Source organism: Corvus hawaiiensis, chromosome 4, assembly GCF_020740725.1.
Source record: "Corvus hawaiiensis isolate bCorHaw1 chromosome 4, bCorHaw1.pri.cur, whole genome shotgun sequence".
Lineage (NCBI taxonomy): Eukaryota > Metazoa > Chordata > Aves > Passeriformes > Corvidae > Corvus > Corvus hawaiiensis.
The window spans coordinates 57,092,942-57,113,812 of record NC_063216.1 but is presented as its reverse complement, the minus strand read 5'-3'; the positions used below and the strand labels follow the sequence as shown (position 1 = coordinate 57,113,812).

The 20,871-nt window shown below is 41.4% G+C and overlaps 2 protein-coding genes across 4 annotated transcripts in view; one reads left to right on the top strand and one right to left on the bottom strand.

Moving 5' to 3' along the window:
* The window catches only part of FAM3C (FAM3 metabolism regulating signaling molecule C), a 59,546-nt gene extending 54,340 nt beyond the window's left edge, over window positions 1-5,206 (top strand). For all 3 annotated transcript variants that reach the window (XM_048300516.1, XM_048300514.1, XM_048300515.1), the window contains 3 exons: window positions 169-253; window positions 2,237-2,363; window positions 3,364-5,206. In XM_048300516.1, the coding sequence (XP_048156473.1) occupies window positions 169-253; window positions 2,237-2,363; window positions 3,364-3,453 (302 nt within the window). In that variant the 3' untranslated portion in view covers window positions 3,454-5,206. The remainder of the gene's footprint in view (window positions 1-168; window positions 254-2,236; window positions 2,364-3,363) is intronic.
* A 291-nt stretch (window positions 5,207-5,497) lies between these two features.
* WNT16 (Wnt family member 16) lies at window positions 5,498-20,428 on the bottom strand. The gene is made up of 4 exons (XM_048300512.1): window positions 20,072-20,428; window positions 19,726-19,973; window positions 17,515-17,801; window positions 5,498-11,023 (listed from the first exon to the last, which is right to left on the bottom strand). The coding sequence occupies exons 1-4, from the start codon at window positions 20,155-20,157 to the stop codon at window positions 10,559-10,561; spliced, it is 1,086 nt and encodes a 361-aa protein (XP_048156469.1). The 5' UTR covers window positions 20,158-20,428; the 3' UTR covers window positions 5,498-10,558.
* Between the last annotated feature and the right edge of the window lie 443 nt (window positions 20,429-20,871).

Genomic DNA, 20,871 nt, shown 5'->3' with positions numbered 1-20,871 from the left:
AGATATATTTAAAAATATTATATATATTTTATATATATAAATATTATATATATATATTAGCGTTACAAATATTCTTAAAAATAATGTCATTGCAGAAAGGCATTGGAGATGTTTAAATACAGAATTGTTGCTTATTATTAAACAGTTTTGTGTTCTCTTTTTTCTCAGATGTGGCACCACTTATTGAATTTCTGAAGACCATCCAGGATGGAACGATTGTGTTAATGGCAACATATGATGATGGTGCAACCAAGTATGTAATTGATTGTAAACAGCAAATGTTGCTTAAACTTTTACATGCTGTTGTATACTGAAAAAAATACATTACCACACAATCACTTTTAACAAGGTTTTGTTCTTCCAAGGTGACAGATTTGAAACTATACTTCCAGTTTATTAGTTTTTTAATGCAGATGTGATTTGGGCACAATAAAGATCAAACTAAAACTAAGCAGATATAGGTGTACTGATTTTTCTATTGCTGATAGCTCATTCTGTCTTAGGCTAGTAAGTTCAGATAGGTCCAGACATAGGAACGTGATTGTGAGAACATACTCTGGTGGAAAGTAGTCTGTTCCATCCAGCACTTTCTTCAGATCAACTCTAAGATGGAGTTTGGTGGTTACAGCATGGCAGAGACCATTCCCAACAAGCCTTGCCTGTATCCTTACATTTAAAGTCTCAGAGGTTACTTGTGTGAGCCTTGTACTTTTTGGCCTCAGTGTTTTACTGTTCCACCCTAAAGCTCTTCAATTTATTAATCTAGATGTAGACTAAGAGGGTTTAGGTCTCTTGAAGCATTATCTTCTAACTTTCACAACTTGGGTCAGTTTCGATAGATAGTAAAAATTACTGTAGAATATGTATTGTAATCTACTCCTCACTTAAGTCATCGTATCCAAAGGATTGCTTTTCACAGTGAAAATTGAAACTTCTTTCCTTTTCCTCCATTGTTTTACTAATAATTAACTTTTTTGTTAATGTGGTCTGTACATTTTTTTTTTTCCTCTTTTGGTTCAATTTGTTATCCTCAACTTATTTGTATTTTTGATATAGAAGCAGCTTCCCTGTGACTAAGTCCTGACTTTGCAGTGTGCAAGCTTTACAGTAAATAGTCGAGTGTGTTTACATTCACTGCTTTTAGGAAAGAAGTAATTTACTGGGGCTTTGACCAAGGTTGGATCTTCTCTCTGTTGTTCTGTTCACTTGTTTTGTTACTTTACATTTTACCCTTTTCCCTTTCTTCTTTGATGTTTTAGATAATAAGTAGGGTTAGTTTTGCTTCAGTAATCTTGTTACAGCTGATGTTTTTGAAAGTTTGTATGTAGATAGAATACAGCTAAACAAGAAGTTGTATTTGGCCCTCTCATGCTGACAGGAACTACTGCCTGCTGGAAATACTACAACTACCACTGGTAGTTGATTGTAAATATAAAGGCCTGTTCTTGGAAACAAAATTGTGAAGAATCAAGCTGCCCTAATGCTTGAGGAAGTTGGAGTATGGGTTGGGCAAATAACCTCCACAGTATTTAATAATTTTCATAAATTTGGCTAAAGTGTATAGTCATACAGCTGTATCTCAATAGGGGGTAGTAATCAGAAGTCTGTGTCTTGTTTGGTAATCATTTAGTAACTTTGGCACATTTAGTAACTTAAAGGAAGAAATTAAGAGCTGCTATATGGAGATTTTGGAATGATAACTTATCCTACAGAATTGTTTTCCTTTTGATACTAAAATTATCCTACTTGGGTTTACAGGCACTGAACCATGCTGTGAGGCAGCATTCTGAATTTTGAATTAACTGCCCCAAGCAGATGAGAACTTCTTTCAGATAGTCATTTCATTCTTCTAATCTAAAATATAGCTTTTACTTTATCTAGACTTTAGCTTGAGCCTGCAAACAAGGTTTACTTAAAGGCTGAGTTTTTTAGTTGCTTGGAGAATTGCTAACAGGACTGGAGATATATTTATAAATTCCCACAGAGGGTTCTTGGCTTTTGTTGATGCAGTGATAGGTTTATATCCTGGTTCCTTGAGATTATAGTATGAAAAGCAGCACTCATTGCATTGGGTGATTTCAGAACTAACCTTACCTGATTCTGAAAGATAGATCTTCCCCAATATTGACTGACTTAAACTATATTAAATAAGATCAAAGCAGACTGGTGCACTGAGCAATGCAAGCTCTTAGGGCATGTATTTTATTGACACACTGAATTTCTCTGGTTTTTCAAGGCTTAATGAGGAAGCACGGAAACTGATCGCTGAATTAGGAAGCACATCCGTTACTAACCTTGGCTTCAGAGACAACTGGGTCTTCTGCGGTGGAAAAGGAATTAAGACCAAAAGTCCATTTGAACAGGTTTGTGATTCTGTAGCTTCCTGGAATTTAACAGCTTGCATTAATAGAGGCATAGCATGTTTTATAAATGCCATGCATTTGTTCAAGATGGGTATCTATTGCAGTACTGGCACACAGTTATTTTCAGGCTTTTTCCTTGAGTAGCCTCTTCCTTTTAAACACACAAAGGACTCTTTGGTGACTCATAAATAAGAAAAAAAATCTTATATGGTATAGATCTTATTATGCCTGTAACTAGATCATTTATCTTTTTAATGGATTAAATTAAACTGAAGAATTCAAAACTTTCTCCCCGAGTTGTATTTTAGATGCACTAATAATGGTGAACTTCCAAGACATAAGTGAATAGTTAAGGTGTTCGTGTTCCCAGCTGTTGGCTTTGATCTTCTCTCAAATTGCTGCCATAGCCAAATTTTGAAATAGAATATATTCCCATACTTTAGCTGTTACAATTCAGCATGTGTCAATGTTGCCTTTAATTACTGAGTAAGGAGAGTAAGGAAGATGTGTTTTCTTCGGCCAGCTTTGCAAGGGAGGGGAAACTAAGTGCAGAAACAGTGTCAGACTCTTGGAGGCGATAATGTCTTACCTGACTGCAGATGGTCCCTTGGTGGAAAAATAAAATGTTCCTTAAAATCTCACTATTTGCTTTCATTGCCTTGTAAATTTAGTAGCCTTATTTATTTTTACCTAGTGGGTCATGCTTTAATGCAGTTGGTCATTTCCTTGCTTCTCTCTTCCTAAGCAAACATCCATAATAAAATTTAAAAATGTTTTCCCAGTATGGCGTAACTGTTTTTACCATACACTTGTCTGAGCAAGTTTCTTTAAATGGTGAATACTGACAGATTGTTATATTTGATTCAAAGCACAAGAAGTTAATCATGATGTTTTTTCTTTGTCCATGGCCTGAAAATAAGTACATGTCTTAAAGCTGTGAGTTAAAGCAAAAGGATAAAGGACTCCACATTAATGGCAGATTGATATTTTCCATTTATAGCATATAAAGAATAACAAGGACACAAACAAGTATGAAGGCTGGCCAGAAGTTGTTGAGATGGAAGGCTGTATCCCTCAGAAGCAAGACTAAATGAAAACAGAGGAAAAGGAGAAAGAATATGAAAGAAAATGCACTTTCTGCTATTATTAGAGAGAGGGCTATGAAGGAGATTGTACTGTAAAAATTATTTTTGAAGCATGCAGCCATCTTGTCAGTGTGTGCATGAGCACTGACATTTTGAATATTGGGATTATTTATTGCTAACACATAGAAATTCTTTTTGTAAATATGTCCAAAATAAAATAAACATCCAATCATTTCTACGCCGGTTTCTTAAAAGCACAGTATTTAGTTTGCCTGTGGTAAATGATACTTGTAGATAACTGGCTAATGATTTACATATGTGGACAATAAACAGATCCTGACAAATGTACTGTCCTCTTAACAGTGCAATGTTGCTGTGACTACGTAAACTTAATGGAATATTGTAGATTTTAGTGATGCGTTAATAAGGAGCTTTAATTTTTTTTTATCTTCTGCCTTTTTAATGGCAGCATCCATTTTTATTAAATCTATTTGGTTATTCTAATACCAAGTGCTCCAAAAATTTATTTTGTAGTCCCCCATCAAAACTGAATAATGATATAACTGAATGAAAGGAAGACATGATAATATGCCATGAAAAGCACAATAGATTTTTTTTTTTTTTTTTTAATCTTTTGGGGATGAACTGAGATAAATATATGAATAATGTGTGTGATATTTAAAAGCGGCTTGGAAGAACTTGTACTTAACTTGAAAGTGTTTATAGAAGGGACTTGGCACGTTAAGCAGCAGTACTATGGCTAATATGGCTAATTTGTTCCTTTTTTATTGCAGTTTTTGTACCACTGCTTAACTGTTGATTCTCCCTGTGGCTGTTCAGCTGCAGTGGCTGGTCACGCAGTGAATGTGCCTAATGGAAGAGCTTCCTCTTTTAGGTCTAACATCAGGAATAAATTTCTCATCACAAAGAGCCTGTTAGAAAGCAGTCTGCCTTCTAGTGAGGGTTGTTTCAGGGTACACAGTTGTGCACCTTTACTGCAACATTACTTCTCATGAGCCGAGGCAATCTCTTCTTCAGTGGAATGTTAGAGAGAGTGTTGTGTCCTGGGTTATGCAGTGTGTGACTTGTAAACCTAACTGATGATGTTTCCTTCATCCTTTTTATTAATGGGGAAAAAAAAGGACCAAGTTTAAGTGGCCTTATTCTTTAGTTTATATCAGAGCTATGAGAAGACCTTGCTTTATTCCTAAACTTGTATGTCTTCTAAGTAGGGCCAGCTTGAACTTTTCCTGAAACTAAGTTAGTATGGTGTAACTGACTGTGTCCATATTCACAAAATTAGGGCTGACATAGAACTGGCTGTAATCTCTTGGAGCTTTGTGTCATGAATTCTGGTATAGTCTTAAACTTCAAGGTAGTACTATGGGGCAAAAGCCAAAAAGGATTTTTCAGGAGCCCACAGTGAGTTTAACGCAGAGGTGTTAGGAATGGTATTATTGTTGATGTTTTCTGAGACAAATTCTGTGCACTAAAAATTTCAAGCAATATTGAGAATTACCTTGTTAGGAAAATAAATAATCTCTGATACCAGAGTAAGACTGGATTCTGTGTTGTTCTCTATGTTTAACTAGCTTTTTAAATAATGTGGGTTTCCGTCAATATTCATGTAAAACTTCCATAAAATGCACCTGACACAGTGAAACTGCTTTTGTTAAATCTTCCAGATTTTCCTGTGTAGGAGAATGTGTTAAAATTGTATGTATTTTTTCATTGAAGTAAAATCCCCTTTTCTAATCAGTTTGAAATTCTATTTCATTACTTAAGGCTGTTGTGAAAAACTAACAGTGTAAGTCCTGGAATTTTCACAGAAATACAGTTCCGTTGGTGTATATGCCAGTATTGGCTACGCTGCTATCCAGAATAACATCAAAATAATTTTGAAGTTACTCAGCAGGGTCTTAAGAGGAAGAAACCCTATTTGGCTGCATTAGTAGTTTCCCTGGACTACACTTGTCTTCATTCTTTTGGCTTTGAACGCCAATGAATATTTCATCTTCAAATCAAAAAGTTCAGAGTTCCTCTACAAAATTAAATGGAGAATATGTGCCTTTATTAGCTATCCAAGTTGAGTAAATATATCATGATTCTCTTAACCCCTTAAAGTTGCAAAAACCTTTTAAAGTCTGCAAAAAACCTTTTAAACAATTTTAAAACAATAAAATGGTAGGATTATTTTTGTTACATCTTAAATAACTTGATTCTTAAAATTTTGATGGAAATATTCCTCTTACTCTCTAAGGCATGTCCTCACAGCTGTATGCTATCATATTAAATAGGACTCTTGTCAGATATTTAAAAGTTGTACTGGAGTGGCCACACAAATGGGGTATCCTTGCTGTTGTCCATCGTCATGACCTATTCACTTGCTGCAAGATCTGGCCATGCCCTCTCTGCCTTGAGTGGGCAGGTTACAGTATCCTGCTGCTGAGGTGAACTCTCTGAATTTTATCAGCAAGGCTTTCTGGTAATCTATCTGCATTTCATTTGAGTTGCCAAGCACAAAGATGACTATTCTGGCCTCTCCAGCTGGTGGTAGGAAATCAGTTGCAACAATGAAGGTGTTTGTACATGAATACCTGTGTGTGACAAAGCTCCAGGATCCATATTTTCCTATATAAGGTGATGGGAACATTTGTAGCATCTTGCAGACTTGTTAAGAACCGAGCAGCAAGGGAAGGGAAGAGAAAGCTTTACGTTTTGAGGTAGACATACCCCACAACCTCTGAGAAGAGAAGGGGGAAGGACACAAGAAGGTTTCAACTAAATTTTGACCAAGGAACACCCAGCTGGGATTCAAGGCAGCTGAAGATGACTTCGGTGTAAACCACAGCTCTCAACTGCTTTATTAGTGGTGCTTTATATGAATTAACAGGAGTCCTGAGAAAGAAACTGAAGGGGGTCTCTTCAGTTTTTCATGTGTCTTAAGTTTTTCCTAGTGTCTTTCATGATCCAACTTCTTCTTTTTTCCTCTGGAAAAAACAGACCCCTTTACAGCCTTAGTTTCCTGGTTGCCAGTTTGGAAAAAGCTTTTATTTTGCTCAGCATGTTTTGCTTTCCAGAGGTCTTACTGTGGCACTTAGTTTCCTCAAACATTGAAGTGACTGCTAAATGCTTGATGTGTATGTAATGTCTCCTGAACTGTTTGGGTTTTCTGCAGTCTGAGTGTTTTTCAAGAATAGGTGTATTAATAAAATTAGAGGCCAGGTGGGTAATTTCAGAAGGGGAAATTGCCATCATAAGTGCTGACTGACTTTCCTGTGTAAGGATGGGAAGGGCTGCAGTCCCTCCCTACCTGACTTGGGTCATGGCTAAGGTGGAGACTAAGCAAAGGACTTTTTATTGATGAAATCCTCTTCAGTTTTAAGGCTGTAAGGCCATAGCCTAATCTTAATACAAGTGGCCTGCAAAAGAAACTTGAAGAAACCTTTGAGGCTAGATGGGAACTTTTCCTGCTTCAGCCTCAGGTGTGAGAATAGCTCTTGACCTGTTCAGTGATATCGTGGGGTGTCAGTGGCTCCTGATGCTGTACAAGGAATACAAGGGACCCTGTTTCTCACCCTCTGAGCAACAGGCCAACAGGGCACAAACACCTGAGCTCAGCTGTGTCCTGCTCCTGCCTCCCTGGGGGTGAAAAAGTGAAGAATGGCAAGAGAGAACATGCTCTACTTGAAATGTTTCTTTGCATTTCTGATAACATTAGTTTAAAGCCACTTTTAATTCCTCCTTGCTGCCTCTGTAGTTAGCCCTTTCAACTTTACAAAGATCTAAGGCATCCTTCATAGACTCAGGTTGAAACAGATTCCTCAGATATCTCTTCCTATGCTTAACTGTCCATCTAGCTAGATTGGCTCATGTGCCATCCAAATCTTCTTAGCTGAAAATTAACAATTACTTTTCTGCAAGTTAAAAATGGATGACTCTCCACTTGGGTATCTTTTTACATTCTTCCTAGCCCTACGTTCCCCTCTCTAGAACATGCAAACCAGTTCATTTAATCTTGCATTTCAATTGCTATAATCTCTAAATCTGTAATCACCTGTTGCCTCAAAGGTCTGTTCCTTTCTTATGGTGTTGTCCATAGCATGATATAGCTACAGGCTCATGCAAAACCATGAAAAAAGGCACTCCAAGCTGAGGAGGAATTGTGTTTCCTCTTTGAGCTTGATGGATGGTAGTGGAAGAGAGTGCTATCTTCTGTGGAACATAGCTTGCAAATGTTTTTTTCCTACCAAATGCTCCAGCAGTCTTCTCTAGTTATCCTTTTCAGCCTTGAATATTTCAGCATTGTTTTTATCAGTACAGCGTCAAGTTCCCAGATCTTGGCAGCGGAATCATCCCATTGAAAAACTTGGTGGAGGTCTTGATTTATTACTTTTATATCTTAGTCCTCATAGATGCCTCAAAAGGACCTAACCCACCATGTAGATAACGGCACCTTGTGTTAAGTTTTGTAGTATATTAGTTAATAAAATTAACACAGTCTCTTTATTATCATTTGAAGAATGCAGATATGAAAACTTTGTTTCAGGGCGTTGGAGAGATCAGTAGGCATCAGTACAGAGCACTGTAATAGTCCAACTAATTGTCTACTATGTAAAATGCACAGAAATCACTCCATCCTCTGGGAAGTTTCTGATCCCTGAAGGCAGCCAAAGCAGCTAATTAATTCTGTTCCTCTTGCTGATCTTGCACTACAGTGCAAGAGGTTTAGAGTGTTTCTTAGCATTGTATTTATGGAACAATCAGCAAACAGGAAAAAAAAACCCAAAAGCCAACAAACTGCTGAGCTCAAGTAATATTTCAAGGTTATTTAAATGGTCAAAATTGTATTATCCCAAGTATGGTCTCAGCAGAGAGTATGATACCATTCTGTCTGAACTTAGTGCTGTTTAGTCATCTCCCATCCATGCTGCCAATCAGTCCTGTGGCACAGCCTGAAGAACTTGTAGGTTTACTTTCACTGCTGGAAGACTGAAACAACCTGGGGTCACAACTGTCTCTTCAGGGTTTTCCACCATAATGTGTCCTCCCTATCCAAGTTTTCACAGAGAAGGTGTTGAAACATCCTGTGACAGTGCCTTACTGGCATGCTGAGCACCTTTCCCACAGACAGCAGCTTTTGTGGTCTCAAGGTAATAATTTGGTCAGACCAATGGGTATGGACTGGCCAAATGTGGAGTAAAGGTCCAAATAGAACCAGCAGATAAAGGATTTCATTGTTGCTGAACTGATGTTCCTAAAATAATCCACATAAGGCAGTGAAATACCACAACACAGAAGGTTTTCCTTCTTCCTGACCTACACATTCAATAAAGACAGTTCAGAATCTGGTCACCATCTTTCCTGGGAAAATAATTGACAACTAGGAAATTGATTCTTCAAAGTAACTTTGAAAGCCTCAGCCAAACTATCCAAGTTTCTAAAAACTGGCTGTTAGTATGGAAGAAGTTAAGGGGTTGCAAACCCTTCCAAGTTCCCTTGATTTCAGTGGGAGTACTTACTGCTGGAGCTGGGATTTCAGTGTTTGTAAAATGCATTTAAGAGAATAATCAAAAAGAAAGTATGCAGAATACTAATTAACTGACCATTTAGAAAATCACAGTAAGTTTCTCATCAGTGTATAGTAACTGCATCAGTTATAACCACCCTGATGGTAAAAAACCCCAACATTTATGCAGTTCTCTGACTAATTTCCCCCAGCACATGCAAATAAAAATCAATTAAAGGCTACTACAATATTAACAAATATCTAACCAACAAATCTCAAGAGCTGTAGTCTTATCACATTAGTTTTGGAAACCTTTAACATAGCTTCCATAATTTAAATATTTACAAAATATAAACTTTCTTGTCTTATCAAAAATAGTTCTTTGCACAATTAAACAACAGTAATCCTTTCACATGATGCTTTTTAAGCCAGGCATTAAATCACTGCATAAAAATAAACAACCTTTCACAGATGTAAAATAAAATCAAGCCAACATATGGAGGCAGAGAAAATGTTATCATTAACAGTTTAAATATTTTAGTGTTGTGAGCCAATCCATAAATTACATTGTGCATTGAACTTACTGAGGATGCAACCTAATGAAAAATTCTAGCTGCTGATTCTATAAAGAAAATATGTTTTAAAAAATCCTTTGCTTTATGGCAGATTCCTTTGGGCTAAATCTCATGTGGTTAATTTTGATAATGATGGTGAACCACCAGTGAGATGGTTGAATGTGGCAGGTTATTGCATAGAATTCAAGAGTAGGGTGATGACCAGCTGACTCACAAAATGTGTGCTCACATACTGAGGAAATGCCTGCAGGGGGTTTTATTTCCTTCAAATATCAAACTCTGTTTCTGTCCCTTCTCAGGCCTGACCCTTGTGTATTTGAAGGACAGCCTGTTAAAAATCGCAAGGTTGCTATTTGGCACCCCATTCACATTCACCAAGCTGTGCTTCTGCCTCTCTCCCCTGGGCACCGCTTGACCTTCCCTTTCCAGGCAGACACTGCTGAGCTCTCTGCAGTCACACACATTCCTCAGTTCCAGACGCAGATTTCCGAACGCCTGCAAAGCAAATGCTTCGTGGTCAACAGCTGAACTCTTTCCCTATCTTTGTGGGTTTTTCTGAAGTCAGCAGAAATGAACTATCTAGTGGATCCATCTCATCCCAGTTTTAAAAGCACAGACATAAGGACTATATCTAATGTGTCTTACGGACTCTCTTAGCTCTTCAGTCTCTGGCTAATGAGATCTTGAGATTTCTCCACTGTACCTACCCACCACATGGATCTTCAGGATGTTGTGGCTCTTAAATACTTGAAAAGTTTAGCATCTGTCCCTGCTCATGGAGTGACACGTTCAAACATGTCATCAGGAGTCCTTTTTGCTCTTTAAGCTGTCCCCTCATGCAGCCTGATGTTTACTCAGCTGTTGTTTCAGTCGACGCATGCTTGGACTACCCGTTGTCCAGCAGTACCTGTTCCCCCTGAGGCTGATCCCTCTGAAATCCCACATGGTAACTGTGATTGCTGCGCCTGCGGGAGCTGTGTGCACCACACAGGGTGGATGGTTTGGTCATGTTTCCTGTACTTCATCTTACTTGCAGGTGTGCACGTCAGTCATGGTCTCACACCTCCTGCAGCGCACGTAGCAGCACCAGACGAACTTGCACTCGCACCTTTCCACGTGCCTGACAACGTGGGTGTTGTACCCGCGCCCACAGCACAGCAGGTTACAGCCGTCAGGTCCCTGCGAGGTGCGGTTACATTCTCTTCCCTGAGTTCCAGGGATCCCCAATTTTTGGTCTTCGACACAGTAATTGGGTGATTTGTTCACATAAAGCAGGTCCTCTTTCCCAATTGGTATTTTTCTCTGGCTTTTCTCTTTTCTGCGTAGCTTTTTTTTCAGTCTGTCTGATATTTGTATGCTGTTTTCATACTTATCCTTTAAAAACCGGCCAACCTTTTCAAAGGAGGACATGGTTTTCCAACAAGTTTTCACAGCACAGGATCCAGAAACACCATGACAACGGCAATCCACAGACATCAGCTTTGCTACAGCCTGAAAGTAAAGGGAGAACAACATTTGGATGCGGTCTTTCATTCATTAGTAATGCTGCCTGACATCGGTAACACAGAGGTCTCAAAGTATTTGATATTACAGCTGCCATTGCCATTTCCATAACAGGGAAGTCAGAGCACATGTTAGGAACCAGGTTTCCAATCCTGGACCCCCACTACAAGAGGCATGATCTTCAGACGTGCTCTTCATTTTGCAGTTTGCAATGGCCATAATGTAGCAACATTGAATCACAACAATGAAAGCTGTGATTTCTGGATGGCTTTTCATTCTGGAGGATCCTAAATACCTGAAGTGACATGTCCTGTGTTGCTCCTCCCACTGCTGGAATGCAGAAGGCTCTTATGGGTGAAAGGGTCTAGCGGGGAATAGCAGAAGGGGAAAGCAGGGATAGCGCAGGTCACGGCACCCCTCCTATGCCGGAAAACACTTACTGGGCGAGTAAGTGCCCAGTTGCGTTGCTTTTTAAGGGTACCTTACAGCTACCAAGAAGATCACTAAACATTCACAACCCAGTTTGTAACTAAGGCCACAGGAATGGCTGAGGTCACACAACAGTGGCTGGGCAACCACTGTGGCTCAGAACCCAAAGCAGCACATCCTGGAGGCACCTCAGGACAAACTCTGTTGGAGGAGCAGGAGGATGGCCACGTCTCTGAGCTTCACAGAAAGTCTGTCAAAAGACCCGCCATGGCTTAGCAGAGGTGTTTTCAACTCAGGTATTCTGTAGTAAATCTTGTGTGCTTCTCACTTATAGTCTTAAGCCCTCTTCTTTTAATTTAGGCATACTAGTTCTAGTATGGGTTCCTAGTGTTTCCAGTTTCATAATGGCTCTATTTAACACAGTTAGATAGTTGCATTCATATTACTTTTATAATTGTCAATGTTTTAGCAAGGTTTCCACAGTTATTACCAACACTAAAATACTTTTAGATGAGTTACTTTTCCATGCCCATGCAGAACCAAGGGCTGGGCTGAACAGTAACTGTCTGACCAACAATGGGAATCTGAAACCTGTGTTAAGCTTTTGTAACACACAACAATTTTGGCTCAGTTTATAGGAGATCAAGCCTCAAATAACTGAAATCCGAAAACAAGCAGTAACTTTCTTTATCTGAGACTGATTCAAACACTCAGCAATCAGTACAATACTTACTTCTCTAACATGTAATAGTCATAGTATAAAATCATACAATTAGTCTTGTGACAGCTCTCACATTAGAGTTTGAAAAAGGCACTGAAAAATCACACATGTACAGATGTAGCACAAGGACAAAATATCATAATTTTTGGTTTGTTTTACATTTCTGTTACTGTACCTTCTGGAGCCATCCTGTAGACTCATATGGGCCATTGGTTAATAGCGTGGAAAGCCCAAAATCTTCCATTTTACTGACCTTTCCCAAAGGAAAGCAAATCAAAAGGAATTGGGAAATTAAACAGTGAGTGTGGATTTTAATAATAAGTTTGTCTTGAAACTTCTCGTGCATCAAGGCCAATGCATATTCAAATTAATCCTCTTTGGAGGAACAACTATTTAGCAAAACATGGGGAAAACAAAAACCCCCAGCACCCCAATGACACAATATTTGTTAAATTTCATCCTAAACCTTCGCTTATCCCACAGCCTTCACAAATATTAACTGCTGTCAATTTCTGTCTTTCTCAAACTGAATTAAAAAAACAGAAGACAAATCTATCACCCTCCTCTGGTTGCCCCTGAGAAAGTAGTGTCATTTATGCCAGTTCCTAAGATTTGATTCTGCAGTGAGATCTGAGACTGGAAATCCTACCGAGCCCCACTGGCCCTCTGCAGGACCAGAAATAAACTCTAGTCCCAGACTCCATATTGGTAGCTCAGGCAGCACAAATGCCGTCCTCAAAAGTTCCAAAACCAGTCAAGGCACAGGGTAAATCAAATGAGCTATTTCTAACCTATGTGCTAAACTGGGACTTTCCATCGTGGTGACTGTGGTCACCGAAGTTTGGGATGAGTCCAGCATGGTTACTCCATTGATTTCAGTGGGCATTGAGGCCTCCTGGCACATTCTGCCCCAAAAGTATTGACACAAGCCTGAGCTGGCATTTGCATAAATCTCTACAAATATTAAACACATGACCAAAATGTTTGCTTGGAGTCACATCTCTGGTGAATAAACAGGACCTATTTGTTGGTGGAGGTTACTAAGGAAGCCAAACACGCAAGACATTCACAAAAAACGTTAGCAATAAAGACCAGGCATATGCCCTGACCTAGGACAGCCATTAGCCTTTGCAAACTACACCTGGCGAAGAGATGCACCTGCACAGGAGATACTTCCACATGCTGTGGGCTGCTTTTGCAGTTGGAGATTTTTCTGCACTACTGGAAGAAATAAGAACATTGCAACAAGCAAACTCTCACCCTAGAGCACACAGACTCTTTCAATGGCAAATCAACTGCTAGTTAATACTGGTAGATACTTACCATCTCTTCTACACAAACTAGTTTCTCTTTAATAGACAGACTTGACCTTGTGCTCATATCTCAAGAATCTGTCAATAAGGAAATCACTGCATAGTCAGAATATTAATCATTAAGATGTAACAGTGATTGAGGCAGATGAGATTTTAAAATCCAAGGACAGAAAGTCTGTCAGAAGACAGATGACCTAATGAAAATGTGAAGCAAAAGAGAAACACAATATCAAAAGATAAATTTTACACACAACTTAGAGAGAATTTGACAGTATTTTTCCAGTTTTGAATGATTGGCTATTTTCATCAAGTAACTAGAATTTCAAATTAGTTTTAAATCATATCATGCGTATGTAATCCTTGTTTTCACTGCAGTACAATAAGGTACTTACTAAGGGCAGAAGGATCCAGAAACTGTCAGAGGAAGCTCTGGACATGTCTGCTAAGGTGCTAAGGGTGAGTTACTTCCATGTGGGCAAGTAGCCCAGCAGATGATACTCAGAGTCTTTCTCTGAGGATGAATTAAACAAAAATAGAGGGAGACAGAGTTTTGAAACAGGAGCAGAAACTGATGTTGAAGTCTTAGACTGATATCAAAATACAAAAATGCAGCATACATTAGCAGTGTACGGATGATCAGATGAATGCAAGAACTACAAATGTGATTCAGTGTGTTGCTTCCCAGCTGCTAGGTTGGGCAAATTTTCAGCCTGGACTCCAATATACTTTGGGTTGCCAGCACAGGGAAGTGAGATTTTGCTTTGTCTGACCATAGAACATGCTGTTGGATCTCAGTCTGCCATGTGAACTTCAATGAAAAAACTCCCATAACTGAACATCTGGCAAAATTTAGAGACTAGGTATCTTCTCCTGATGTTGCAAGGAAACCTAAGATGGTGCCTGTAGAGTCAATGTGGCCTTCTGGTGGGACACAGCTGCAGCACACACCTGTGTCTCAGCAGTGCACAGGGACTGGGGTGCACAGTTACTGGGACCACGACTTCCAGGCTGACTCCACAACCAGTGTTCTGTTTCACACTTTCGATGCATAGGGTGAATCTGTTCAGTTATTCATGAAATAGTGAGAGGATTCTCCCTGTAAAACAAAATTTCATGGAGAACTTCAGAGGAGCACTGTTGCAGAAACCTAGTGGATAGATGTGTTGTTCTGAGCAAGCTGGGACAGGCTTTCTTAGGTGGGTTATAGAACTGACTGATAGCTTGTGAGAAATGATCAGTGTGGAACTGATCTGGGTCCACAAACGCTGTGGTCATCCACAAGTCCATCTGAGCCATTCCTCTTGGCCCTATTGCCACTCAGTCTTGGTGGTACAAGCACAACAAGAGTGCAGGGTTAAGTGATGAACAGGGATGAACACTGCTCTTTTTTAAAATTAAACGTGAGAGAAAGATAATTTTTAAACTGTCTTCCTTTCACTGATCCAATGCAATTAACAGAAAGAGCAGCACAGGGTGGGGATCTGTGGCTACAACAGACAGATGGGCAGAAAGCAGAGACTGATTTGCAGCAAAGAAGAGTGTCAATGGAATCACGGTTTGCATACCCTCTAATGGCAGTTAATGCTTAATATCTCCAAGTTAAGCTTTCTGTTTGCAGGCGCTGTTCTCAGCTGTGAGACAAGGACTGCCAATACTTGTTTTGTAATAGGAACCGATGCGTGTAATCAAACGTCCCAATTTCAGCCACTGGTAGAACTAATGTGATTATTCATGAAGACAAGCATGTCCTACCAGAGGTGCAGCACTTAAGAACAGTTCCAAACTGTTGGTGAGTCTCTTACCAATCCACAAATGTCAGTAAAAACAAACTTTCCAATGAGCCAGGCTTTTTCAATGTGAGAACACAAGTCCCACATCAAATAAATTTCCACAAGTGGAAAAGTGAGCAATTTTTCCAGCAGTAAAATAATACTAATACAATGATAGTGAAACCATAGTGCCTGACTCCCCACATCCTTTTGTATGAGGAGCAGAAGAGCCCAAATCACATATGCACATCTAAGTACTGAAAATTGCTGTGCTAAGATGATGAATGTTTATCTTGTAGCAGAATAAGGATGCAATCTGAATCTTCTGAGAGTCAGATAGGTGGACAACTCAAAAGACACACAGTTTTAAAATTTTTATATGTTGATATGATACGTATGAGATGTGGAAGTGTAAAATAACATTTTGTACTGAAACAGGAGACAAACAAGAGAATTCTGCACATACCAGTTCTGTTACTAACTCCAAACAAACACAGAAGCATTGTCCCTGTTAGACTGCTCTTGCAAGACACCAAATGATACATGATAGTGTTTATTATAAAAGGTCATAAGATATCAAAACATCCTTCTTGTGAGCCCCAAAACATGAAGGTCAACATTTTTCGCATCTCCTAGTTAAAATTTGAAAATACAAAAAGGAAGAGTTATGCTAAAACTTCAGATAATATTGTTTCTAGAAATCCCAAGTACCAACAGTAAACATTCTTTTTCATTCTGGACAGTGATCAAAATATTTGCTTTATCCTACATTTTGCCATTAAATTACAAACTATTTATGCATGGAAGCTGACTATATATTTCTGCCTTAACTATCTCGCTCTACAAACATGATAAACAACACTTTGGTCTTTCTTTAAGGAAATAATAATTTAATCTTCTGTTCCTCTTATTAACATTTCCTACTACAAGATACCAGTCACCTTTCCTTGGAGATGATTTAGCTGACTGATTAAACTCACAGTAACTGTTCTCAGCATTTACTTAGGTTTAAAGCTTGTTTCATCTACTTCAGTTATGAAAAGGGTCTATGTCATAGTACCACAGAATCAAGGAATGGTTTGGGTTGGAAGAGATCTGAAAGATTTTCTGCTTTTCCAGTTACTTAGCTTAAAAGAAATAACACATATTACCTGTAAAAATTCAAATTAAAGTAATTTTCGATTATACCAGTATCATTCTTACGATGACTTACTATGGCTATTCCTTGTCTATGCAAATAGGAAAGTTGATTACAGTTAAACCCACTGATGCTGCTTCTAGCTACAGGAAATTTTGGAGTTACAATGGAGTCCATCAATATGTGCAGTCAAAACCAGAGGTTTTCCCTTTCTTTTTTTCCCTTTAGTTAAAGCTGTGTCACTAAGTAGAACAGATTAAAAGTATTATGGGCCCAGAGAGAGCCATGAAAGTTAAAATCTCCAAGGTAAAGCAAAGAAAGTTATTTTAAAGGAAAAATCAGAATCCAAATCTCTGCCATTCCAGATGTAAGCTCCAAGCACTAGATTACAGGTTCACATCTCCCTGTATAGGCTATTTCTGCCCCCATTTTAAATCCTCTGCAGGACAGGAAGGAGAATCCAATGCCACACAGCAAAACACACACTTTTCATCAGCAACCCTGGGTTGGAAGTCCTTTGGGCTGAAGAAAAACCATCCAAAGTCAGTCTCCTTTCACTTTGATGCGTGTCCTAACCAATGAGCTACTTTGGAGGTGTCATTTCTATCCCATGTTTTCAAAGAAAATATTAACTCTTGATTTCCCCTCTGACAATGTTAAACTTGCACTCTCAGGTGTGGACTGCAGACTGAGGATAAGTAATGAGGCCTTGTGTCCAGCTGGCCTTCTCCTTTAGTGTTAGAGAGAATTAAAAATGCAGGTCATGATAGTAACAGAATAATCAGTGACAAAAATCATATTGTATTATGCTAATAACAGTACTATTTCAAGTTTGCAACTGAATATCAAATATCTAATTAAGATAAATATATTATTTAAGCACTGTAGATCTATTACTTACTTTGTGGATTTTATTTTAACCTACAGAGATTAGTTGGTTAAAACCAGCTCTGATTCAGAGTTTGCGCATGCTTTCTTTGGTGATGTTACTGCTGTTCTTGCCACTGGCCCCATGAATACCTGCAGCCAAGGACCCGCCTCCTTTGGCTGATGCCATTTTGCCAATGAAGGTGATCAAGCAGCTGCTGCCATATCTGAATGACACCTACCTGCCTCCCAGCCTCGTTGTTGTGCAGGTTCATCGCCACCAGCCCGCTCCCGCTCTTGCCTGTGATGTTCTTGAAAGGCGCGTCCAGGAACTTCCTGCTGAAGGCCATTCCATAGTGGATATCGTCCGAGCAGCCGCCCCAGTGCCAGCCCTCGGTGGCCGAGCCGCCGTGCCGCAGGGTCACGTCGCAGGAGCACTCGGTCATGTTGCCCGCGCTGCACGAGCGTGTCACTGAGTGCACGAGCCCCGCCGCCGTCACCGCCGAGATGAACGCGGTCTCCTTCGTGCCTACACAGCAAGGCGTGGGAATGTTACTCCCTAACTCCCTCCGACTACCTTCCTGGGTGGGCCATAGACAGGGACTTTACAAGACAGATGATTATTAAAGGAGAACAGTTACAAGTTTAAAGTCATCACAGCTTAGTCTGTAGCGTTAACTTGTTCAAAGCAGTGAATGTTCACATCCCAAAATGACTTCAGGGCCTCCTCATAAGACCATGCTATTAATGGTGCTGTTTCTTGCTACTTATACCGTGAAATTTTTGGTAACTTCTTTCTAAATCTAATTAGGAACTTTATTTGCCTCAGAAATTTTCAAGTCAATTAAGTTTTAGTAACAAATAAAAAAAATCAAATCCCAAACTAACCACATTCCAAACCCCTTACTCTCCACTCTGCTTTTCACTATTCATATTGATTTGAAGAAGAAAAGGTTAGTTTAAATCTCAGAGAAGTTGTCATGATCCCAGGTTACTTTGGTATAGGGCCAAAACTTACCTCATGCTAAATTTAGCAAACATTGATGTTGTTATAATTCACAAAGGTTGCAAAGAGCCCCAAAAATCTTATGCCAGGCAGAAATCAGGCTACCACAAAGACTGAGGCCATGTGCTTTTCCTAGAATAAGCTGGCCATGGGAAAGACAGCAGCATGAAAGGCCTTTACTTGTTAGACTATATCTCAGAAGAATCATGGAGGGACCTGCCTGTGCTTCTTACACCTGTCCCATTCTCTGAAACTTCTGGCATAATGTGGCACAGAGCTTTAAACTGTGTTAAGCAAGGCATACTCTAAGAAAATTGAAAGTCAGTGAGTGGTTAATAAATGTAGCTGAATTTTTGCTGAAATGGGCCAATTTTCACTGTTGTAAAAACCATTTCCAGTCTCTCAAGTTCCTGCTCATGAACAGGAAAATTCCTGTTTGTTTCTTAGTCTGTGGTGCTGGTACCATCATAAAAGGCTTCCACAGCACACACTAGTGAAGCTTTGTAGGTCAGCAGTGCCACTCATTTATGGGTCTTCAGGAACAGTCCTTCCTGTTGAACAGAAGGACTAACATACGATACATATAGCTCCATACAGTGGGGAAAACTTCTCTCGTTTTCTTTTTTTCCCTTTCCTTTTTGGAATATGCATCACTTTTTATTCCTTACTTTATCTTTTCACGATTAATGCTTGAGGGTTTTACACTGTTTTAGTACAAAGTGAAGATTGTGTGAACACCAAGTGAAGTACCACAATACTTAAAGTCACATTCATCACACAATCAGTGACCAGGGAGCTAAAATAAAGTTGCAGAATCCTTGCAACTTGCAGGAAAGCTTTTGGTGTGACATTTGATACAAAAAACCCATCCTTGTTTCAGTGGAAATTCCAGCAATCCCATAATTATTCTATGCAAAAAAAGAGCAGCTTTGGTTTTGCTGTGCCGATCAATACCACGTAAGTTGGCACATATGATACATTTTAAGGCATTTTACATTGTATTTGGTGCCTTGAGCAGACTTTTTTACCTGCAAGTGACCTTTTCGAAATACTATGTTGTAAGCCCACTCATTTAGTAACTATGACACAAGGGCATAAACCCAGCCTAAGTAAGTCTAAGAGCAACATTTCAACACAGTTAAGTGGATCTACCTAGGGCAGTATCATCCACGGACGAACGATGCAAAAATCACAAGAAGCAACAACAACGTTGCAAGCACAAGGGCAGGTTTCGATTGCTGGGTGCGTTCCGTGTGCCTGCGGTACCTCCCAGGACGGCTGCGGTGCCCGCCCGTCCCGGCTGTGCCCGGCTCTGCCGACGGGACGCATGGACGGTGCCCGTCGCCGCCCCGCGGGGCTCCGTGGCCACGCACACCCAGAGCAGCTGGGCAGCCCCGGTCCCCCGCCCCGCCGTGCCGGCAGCGGCCCCGCCGGGGCGGTCACTCACCGCTGCTGAGCTGCTGCCCGAAGGCGGTGGGGGCGGCGGTCCCGCGGCGGGCGGCGGGCGGCGAGCGGCAGTCCCAGCGCTCGTGTCGGAACTGGCTGCGGCACTCCTGGAGGCCCAGGCGCGCTCCCTCCCGGATCGCGGGCACCAGCTCCGGCTTCTGCTCGCACAGGTCCTGCTGCCGGCGGCTCAGCGGAGGGCTGGCGCAGCTCGGCTTCTCGGGCCCGCCGGCCGCGGCGATGCCCAGCCAACTGCAGAGGCAGCCCCCCGTCAGCGCCGGGCCCCGACGGACACGAGGGGACGGGCTCCGCGCAGCCCTCCCACCCCGACCCCGCGCCCGGCTACTCACATCCAGGTGCTGCCGGCGGCGGGGCAGAGGGCGAGCAGCAGCAGTGTCCGCAGCAGGCACGGTCCGAGGGGAGCCCCGCGCCCCATGGCAGCCGCATCAAGCCCCGCCGCGCAGCCGCCCCTGCCCGCGGCCCGGCCCCGGCAGCAGGGACCGAGGGGACTGCACCCAGGGGCACCCCCCTACTCGGGTTTCCCCCCCTCGAGGGACAGGGGGCAGCTGGCGCGGCGAGCCCGGGCCGTCGTACGGCCCTCCTGGGGAGGCTGGGCTGGCAGGGAGGGCGGCAGGAGGGGACACATCGGGAGCGCTCGGTTCCCTTCAAGGTGAGAAAGTTGGGATTGATGCTTTCCCCGGCTCCTTCCCCGGCCGTGCCTCCCCGCCCGTGCATTGGCCGCCCGGGGGCCGGGGCGGGCCGGGGCGGGCTGGGCGGGGGCGCGGCGGGGGCTCCTCTGCACAAAGCACCCCTCCGCACGGCTCCGCACGGCTCCGCACCGCTCCGCACCGCTGCGCCCGGCCGCGCCCCTGCGGTGCTGCCTCTCGGGCTGTGAGGCACCGAGAGCGGCTGCGAGGGGTGTAGCGGGGTCCGGGTGCGGCAGAGCGGAACTGCGGGCAGAGGAACCCGTAGGTCTGCAGTGATTTAATCCACACAAATGAGAGAAATGATGGTAATAGATCATAACATTCCCCACACTTTTAATTCAAATTTTATAATGCTTTAGCAGTATTAATTGAGTCAGCATCAGTATTCATTAGGACAGCGTTTGTTCATTCCTGTTAACTTCAGTGAGACAGTTTTATCAACT